At 31.4% G+C, this 8002-nt stretch overlaps 2 protein-coding genes across 2 annotated transcripts; both read right to left on the minus strand.

The window, feature by feature from the left end:
* Positions 1 to 4127: 4127 nt before the first annotated feature.
* Positions 4128 to 5526, minus strand: LOC149892397 (uncharacterized). The gene is made up of 2 exons (XM_090079468.1): positions 5433 to 5526; positions 4128 to 5306 (listed from the first exon to the last, which is right to left on the minus strand). The coding sequence occupies exon 2, from the start codon at positions 5282 to 5284 to the stop codon at positions 4238 to 4240; it is 1047 nt and encodes a 348-aa protein (XP_089935594.1). The 5' UTR covers positions 5285 to 5306; positions 5433 to 5526; the 3' UTR covers positions 4128 to 4237.
* A 1895-nt stretch (positions 5527 to 7421) lies between these two features.
* LOC149892398 (uncharacterized) lies at positions 7422 to 8002 on the minus strand. The gene is made up of 2 exons (XM_090078128.1): positions 7655 to 8002; positions 7422 to 7547 (listed from the first exon to the last, which is right to left on the minus strand). Exons 1-2 carry the CDS (start codon positions 8000 to 8002, stop codon positions 7422 to 7424), a joined length of 474 nt encoding a protein of 157 aa, XP_089934254.1.

Below are 8002 nucleotides of genomic sequence, written 5' to 3' on the forward strand. Positions count from 1 at the left end.
AAAACAAAACTATTTCTATTCTAGTTTTTACATGAACGCATTAAAGTGTAAAAATTGTAATTATTGCCATTCTTAATTATCTGACTATGATAAATATCAAAAGTATGCGATTGTGCTTCCTGTGCGTCTATGCGGTTCTGCCCCAGAGGACAGTTTTTGGAAAGAATAGTTTCATAGTTTGCTTATTAGGTTATGTTGATATCAAAAATGGTTTTCACTTGATGAAATAACGATAATAACACATATGTTTAACACTAAATAAAAATATTGCTTCATTCTCAAAAGAAAGGTCTGGAAAAATATGATGTATAATATTTTTATTAAAACAAACATTTTTATGCACAACCTCTTAGAAACGCAACAGGAATAAGAAATGACATCTTTTTAACACCAGAAATTAAATAAAGGAAACTATTTTACCGACGCACGGTTTTTTTGCCACATTTAATAACACTTTTCAAAGGGAAATATTAAAAATCAGTTGTGCCTCCAGTTTTGCCCCGACTTCCCCTACACTTAATGCATAGATAAGAACTTTTGTGTCATTCATAGAAGAAGCCAATCAAAAAATGGAAAGCAAGAGGAGATAAAGAATGAGAAGCAGGAGGAAGCAGGAAGCTTTTATTAAACAAGAAAAAAACAATACACAAAAGGCATTTCAACAAACTTGTTGTTGACTTTTCTAAATGTGGAGGACCAGGAACATCCAACAACGACAACATTGCTCGACCAACCTTTTCAAATTAAGATGCATTCGCCGAAATTACAAGAACAAACAATAAACTAGTTGTGAAGTTGCACAAAATTTGTATACAAAGTAGATTTGAATTTAATTCCGGTAAGTTTCGTCAGAAATTTTGTCAAAATTTTGACAAGAAACTTGTCAGGAAATTTGTTTGGAAACCCCAAAGCTTTACTCCTGCTTGTACCGTTGTTATTACATGCCTCCGAGTCTTCGCAAGATCCTAATTTACGGACCAGAAATAACGGACTGTTTTAGTTTTTTCATTAGGTCTGTTTAGTTAAAAAGCTGAAGAAGCTCGCAATAAAAATGTTTAAGGGAACATCGTTAACGTGAAGTTTTTAGAATGAAAACAAAAAAAAAAACGACGTTATGAAAAGCTTTTTATGTAGTTATTTCATCCAATAAAAACGGCATATCGAACAAAAATACGAATTTTACCGCCAATCATCAGCGTATCAAAACTGTTTTGAAGTACCGAAAACCTTTCACCGAACTTTCATCATTTTGTTGGCCTCATTTAACCCTTTCATGCGCTGGGTTGTTGTATAACAACAAATCAAACTAAGCTTCCCCAATTCAAAGGGTGCATTCTAACCGATTGAAAACAATATTGTTTTATAAATGAGAGTTCAAAAAGGCTGTAGAGAAAGTCTACTTTAACATTTCATAGTACCACTGTCATTTTGTAGATGATTTTTTATGAGTTATGTTAGTTACAGAAAAATAATTTGTGCATGAAAGGGTTAATGTCTTTTAAATTGCAATAATACTAAAATGGCCTTTTTCCATATACCTGTGAACCACCCTAATAAGCAACCATTTAAACGGCACTGAAAACTATGTTAACGTCAAAGTGAGTGCATAACATGTTTACCATAGATATCTCAGTCAATGAAAAAAACCTGTTAAGTACAGAATTCAACGGTAAGAACTTGCTAACTTACTAGTAAACAAGGTCTTCATCTGACGTTATTAACTTATTGTCACAAAATGCATATTTAACAAGCTCATCATCATCATCATCTAAAGGATTTAAGCATCTTGCTGTTTTTTTTTAGCTCAGGCTAGTGTTCAGTTGAAAGATAAAAAGTTTTCTGAACTTTAAATATTTTAAATTCAAATATTAAAAAGACTAAGAGAACTTTTAATAAAACTTAATTGAAATAAAATAAAAAAGTCTCCAAAGAAATTTGTAAATTTTTTTTAGTAGATTAAATTTTTTTAACAAAGTAAGATTCGTTAAAAAGAATAAGAAACCAAGAAGCGTTAACCTATCATTATCAATTTCTAAAAACAACAACAGATTTTGATAGCAAAAAAACTAATTATGCTGGTTTACAAAAAAATTGAGTCATCATTTATTATAAGTCATAGAAGGATTTTCTATTAAAACTCATAAGTCGTAATAGCATTTTCTATTAAAAGTCATTTGAACATTTGCTTAAATATATGAAAACAAGTGAAAACAATTCTATTAGAATTTTTAAAACTTTGTAAAATGACTTTCGTTATTTACACGAATTTAATTAGTTTTGCAAACCTAAATGCATGTGCCCCAAACAAATGTAATTTGTTCAAAAAATGTAGACAACTCTAAATTTATATATATATATATATATACAAACACATACATATAAAAGTTCGGTTTCGCTTTAGATTTTTATTTATTTAGGGTTTTTTTAAGTAACTTTATTTTATAAAAGAAATTCTGTTATGTCAAACAATTTTGTCAAATAACATAAAGTAAATATTTTCGAATGTAATTAATAAAGCATAAATTCTTTGTTTTAATAGCTGTTGTTTTAATTTCACATTGAACCAATAAAGACCACCTAAGAGTTCAATTCGGTCACCAATTTAATGATTTGTATTGATTTATAATTTTTATACATGATAAAAAAACTAAACCTTGGTTAAAAAAGGAGTACAGCGAAATAATAAATCAAAGAATGGCAACAATATTCTTTGTTTAACTTAAAAAGTTTTCTGCGAAAAGTTTTTATCAGTAAAAGAGCTGGTGCAGGTCGTGAAAAAATTATTTCTCCTGATTTTGACCAAAATAAACACTTTTTTCACTTATTATTTTTTTATTTTAAAAGTTCTTTCTCTATTATCTTTATATTATAGTTTCTTTTTTTTTTTGAGTTAATATAGAAATAAATGTCAACTTTTAAAATGGTAATCAATATAATTCAATAAACTAACTAGGGTTTGGAATACCGGACCAAAAATCAAATACCGGTATTTCGGTATTGAAAATTTATAATCCCGGTATTCCGGTATTAAACCGGTAATATTAGATTTCCTTTAATAATACAAATGAATGAATAATATAATTAAAAAATGGTTTGGCAATTAAAAAAAGCTATATTAACTTATTTAAAGAATAAAAAAAAGAAAAACAATTCAGTAAAATGTTAGTTATATATTAATCATAAGAAAAGGAAGAAAACACAAATTTTTAAGGTTCTACTTTTTCTGCAGTTGGTTGTTGATATAAGATCTCAGAAAACATAGGTTGTTAAGCGAATTATCTCCCATCTTTGACCGAATTCTGGTGCAGATTAAGCCAGCTACCGAAAAAGCTCTCTCTGATTCTACACTGGTTGGTTGAATACTTAGCAAATAGTTATATATTAAAGTTAAGTATTTTCCCCTTACGCCATTTGTCTCAAAAAATGACATTTCTTTTTTTATTGAGCGTGTGAGATCTTTTTTATTTCGGTCGATTCCACTCTCAGGTAATCTGGTGCAAATTTTTTTTGATATTGCTATCTCCAACTTTTCTTTTAAAGTCATAGAAATTTCATTTCTTTGATCAACTTCATCATCATCGACATTGAATATTATATTTGTGTCTATTATATTGTTGGCTGAAGTAGATGTTATTGCTAAAGGTGCAGCTTCATAATGCAAGTTGGCCACACCCAGACGTTGTATCTGTGAAACAATAACTTTTGCGATTGCAGCTTTGGTAATGATTGGAAATAATTCATAATCTCTATCGGTTTCATCATCGCTCGGATTTTCATTGGAGTCTGCATTGTGTAAATATTGCAAAACACTTGAGATTTCTGTTCGTCTTTCAAGAATACGTACTTTTAAAGCTGCTTTCAATTCATAACTTAATGAACATGGATGGCCAGTTATTGATTTCATCATAAATTGAATAGCAGCATCTGCAGATAATAAAGTTGCATCTTGTCGGCAGATTGCTTCAACTGTAAGCTTAATAGGAAGTAAAACTGAAAGGATATTTGACAACATTTCAAACTCTGCATCTGAAAAAAAAATAGGTGATTTTAAATCTATTAGACTCTTTTTGATGCAACTTTTTAATTTGACAAAACGTTCTATCATAGACACCAAACTATTCCATCGTGTTTTTGAGTCTAAAACCAGAGACAATTCTTTCCCGAACTCTTCTTTTACATATTTTTGTAGGACTTTGTCATTTTTTGTAGGCGAAGAAAGAAATATTTTGACCACTTTTCAAACTTTTTGAATTAATGGTAACGTTTGCTGATGTACCAGAAAAGAAGAATTATCATCATCGTTTTCAGTGGAGGTTATGAGTAAACCATTTTCATTTTCATAATCTTCATCAACTAATTCGTCATCATCTGTGGAACTCTGCTCTTTTTCAAATCTGGGTGTAGGAACTGATGTAATGTTGGCATCTTCTTCATTATACAGACTATCCTCATTATTAGGTTTTTTATAGAGTATGCTGATAACAGCCAACTGAATTCCATGCGCTAAACATAGCTGCTGATGTGCTTCGAATAACCTGCCTACCTTTGTCATAACTGCAGCGCCATCAGTGGTAATACCTACAATATTCTTGATCGAAAGCTTAAAATCACTTAACCTATCGTTGACAAGCTCAACACATTTTTCTGCGGGAATTTTTCCAAAAGCACGAATTAATCCTAGATTCCAAAATTCTTTGTCAGAGTGGACATTAATATTTATGTAACGTCTATTTCTTATTGATGTCCATTCATCGAAAGTTAGAGAAAATCTGTTTCCATTAGCAATTCTGCTAGATAATTCTTTAATTACTTCATCTTGTATATTTTTACTGTAATTCAATACCATTTTGTGAATTGTTTTGTGATCCTTTGGTATGTTAGAAAAGCCTCTGGCTGTTAAGCCTTTTCTGATATCATATGATGTGCAAATAATATTGAATGATAAACCATCACACGCAGTCATCCTAGCTAAAATCGCTGGCAATGAATCATCCATTTTACCACTTTTAAAAAAGTTGTTTATAGTTACTGAAGGTTTTGATGTCTGTAAAAATTCTGAAGAATCTAAAACAGTGGGGCTACCTACATCTCTTTTTAACAAATTGACTTTATGAATTGTTTTTAAATGGGTATGAAGACCGCTTGTAGAACCTCCATGTGTTTTTATTATTTTCTTACACAATTTGCATTTAGCACACTGTCCTGCTTTTTCTCTTAAAAAATGAAACCATGGTGAATTTTTATAATTTGCTTTGGAATGCTCCTCAAAATCTTGAATATTCATATCGGTATAAAATACAAATTTTCTAAAAGGTAATAAAATGTATAATTTATAATGTATAATTTAACTTACCGTTTGGAACTTTATATAATATTTTGATTTAACTAAAAATAACCAATATCATATATGATATTGGTATATATATACCCACATTTAATTTTGTACGATGAATTTTGTTTCCATTTATAAGATCAATTAAAATGAGCTTTCGAATGGTGAAATTATTTCGAATACCGAAATAGCGGTATTCGACTTTTTTAATACCGGTATTTCGGCAACTATAAATTGTTCAAAATACCGGGATCCCGGTATTCCCAACCCTAAAACTAACAGTGATGAATTGTCTAAAAACTAACAGCTAATGATCAAATAAGACATCAAAAGACTTTACTTTAATTTAATATTTGACACAAAAGATTTAAAAGCACAGTGACATGCATAGTAGTACAGAGTTTGATCATTAATCAGAGATTGATGATTAACATCACATTTCTTTGTCATGCTCTTGATTTTCTGAAAGTATTGTGTTTTTTATTATAATTTATTATATAATTCTTTGTTAATAAAATAGTCAGCGTTAATGTTGTGGCTTCGCCTAAACTTTTTTGATATTTTAAGCGTATTTTATGACATTTGTATGCAGTGTATGGAAATCGCAAGATTTTGTTTTTATTTAAAAAAATAGTTTTTAATGGAATTTGGAAATCATGATACTAGCATCTATGATGAGTTGATGTGTCACATGGTTGCCAGTTTGATATCTCTTAAGTTACAGTTTAATAAAGCTCAAAAGAAAACTATTAAGTTGTAGTTTTGCAGACACAAATGCATATTTACAACGTCTTATATTTGTCTTATTTAAGACGTCTTAAAGTTGTCTTAAACTGATCAAAAATGAAACACTCTAAGTTGTCTTCACTAAAACGTCTTAAAGTTGCTTTATTTCACACGTATTAAAGACGGCTTAAAAAGACGTGTGTGTGTGTGTGTGTGTGTGTGTGTGTGTGTGTGTGTGTGTGTGTGTGTGTGTGTGTGTGTGTATACATACAGGGTGTGTCAGAAAAAGTGGTACGATTTTTTTTTTTGAAACTACAACACTTACAAAAAAGTGAGCAACAGTAAGAAGCATAGTTGTGAGTACAGAGTAATATACGAATAATTACAGTATCCAGAATGTTCAAGTGAAAAATTGTTCAAAATACCCTCCTTGCTGCTCGATGCATTTTTGCAGTCTTGCACGCCATTGATCAATTCCTTTCGCAATGGTATCTTGTCTCACACGATCCCAACAATATAAAAATTGTTCACGCAAGTGAACTTCATCCCTTATTTCCACTCCCTTGTACACTTTCTCTTGTAGTATTTTCCAAATAGTCTAATGGGTTTCCAAATAGTCTAATGGGTTATGTTCAGGCCAGTTTGAGGGCCATTTATCTGGTGAAATAAGAGAAGGAACTTTACTCCTCATAAATGTTATTGCGCTTCTTCCACGATGTGATGGAGCAGAATCTTGTTAAGAAGTGTAGCGGTATTTACCAAAAATTCACTCGCAGTCAGGCAGTAAAAATTGCTGAAGAATAGCATTTTGGTAATACTGAGCATTAATTTTGGTGCCTGGTTCAACGAAATGAATTAATCCTTTATGGTGTTTAGTGACACCGAGACTAACCATAACACTTTTTGAGAAATGACTCCGTGGATTGCAAAGATTTTCACTAGGAACATCGCATTTTTTTTGTCTACTTCACAATACACTCTGTTATTTTGAGTATTGTTTGGAGTTTTCGCAATAAAAATCCTTTCATCTGTGAAGAAAATGTTCTGAGCTTGACGAATAGGAAATCTATCTAATAATTTTTGGCAACATACTATACGTCGGTCTTTTTGAGCATCAGTCAACTTCTAAACAAATTGTCATTTGAACACCTTTAAATTCAAATATTTAACAATTCTACAAACAGATGAGATATTCCAGTTCTCCGTGTTATCATCCTTGACGATAAATGTTTCCTACCAACAGGACTAACTATCAAACGGCTTACAGTCCCTCTATTTTCTGGTGTATTAACAGTTGGGCGCCTCCCACTACCAATTCGTCTATCAGCAACACCAGCCTGTCGATTACGTTGTAATACATGATTTACTGATTGCCATCACCATGTTTTACGGTCTTAAGAGTATACCGAGGACTGAGTTCTTGGTTTTGGGGACGACGAACATATTTTTTTCCGTCGGATCCAACGCGATTAAACTTAGACTCGTCAGTCTAAAGCACATTTTGCCATAAATGTAAATCTTTGTGTACGTGCTGTTTTGCAATCTTCAAACTGCTAACGAGATTACGTTTTGAGACCAATGGTTTTTTTCGGCAACCCTTCCAAGTAGCTTATTTTCGCATAAACGACTTTTAACAGTGCTGACAGACAGATCGAGTTTTAAATTTTGAGCTATTTGTTCTTTAATTTTTGGTGCGCCAACAAAAGGATTCAGCTTAGCGATACGGGCAATAGCAGCGTTTTCTCTTGGGGTTGTCTTTCGTTCGCGAGACTTGGGTTTTTTGTTTCTTAATGAACCAGTATCGTTAAATAAATTAATAGCATTGATAAATTTCTTACGAGAGCAACCCAGTTTTCGAGCCATTTCAGAATTGTTCAATCCTAGATCTCGAAATGCCTGTACTTGTCCTCGAAAGACATCTGTTCCATGTTTACCTCGTCCCAT

Source organism: Hydra viridissima, unplaced genomic scaffold (assembly GCF_058129835.1).
Source record: "Hydra viridissima isolate aposymbiotic clone 2 unplaced genomic scaffold, HvirCarnegie_v1 scaffold_2, whole genome shotgun sequence".
Lineage (NCBI taxonomy): Eukaryota > Metazoa > Cnidaria > Hydrozoa > Anthoathecata > Hydridae > Hydra > Hydra viridissima.

Coding starts and splice junctions, on each gene's coding strand:
- LOC149892398 (XM_090078128.1), bottom strand. CDS start 8,002: ATGGGACGAGGTAAACATGGAACAGATGTCTTTCGAGGACAAGTACAG. Junction 7,548..7,654: donor AAAATAAGCTACTTGGAAGG/GTTGCCGAAAAA, acceptor AATGTGCTTTAG/ACTGACGAGTCTAAGTTTAA.
- LOC149892397 (XM_090079468.1), bottom strand. CDS start 5,284: ATGAATATTCAAGATTTTGAGGAGCATTCCAAAGCAAATTATAAAAAT.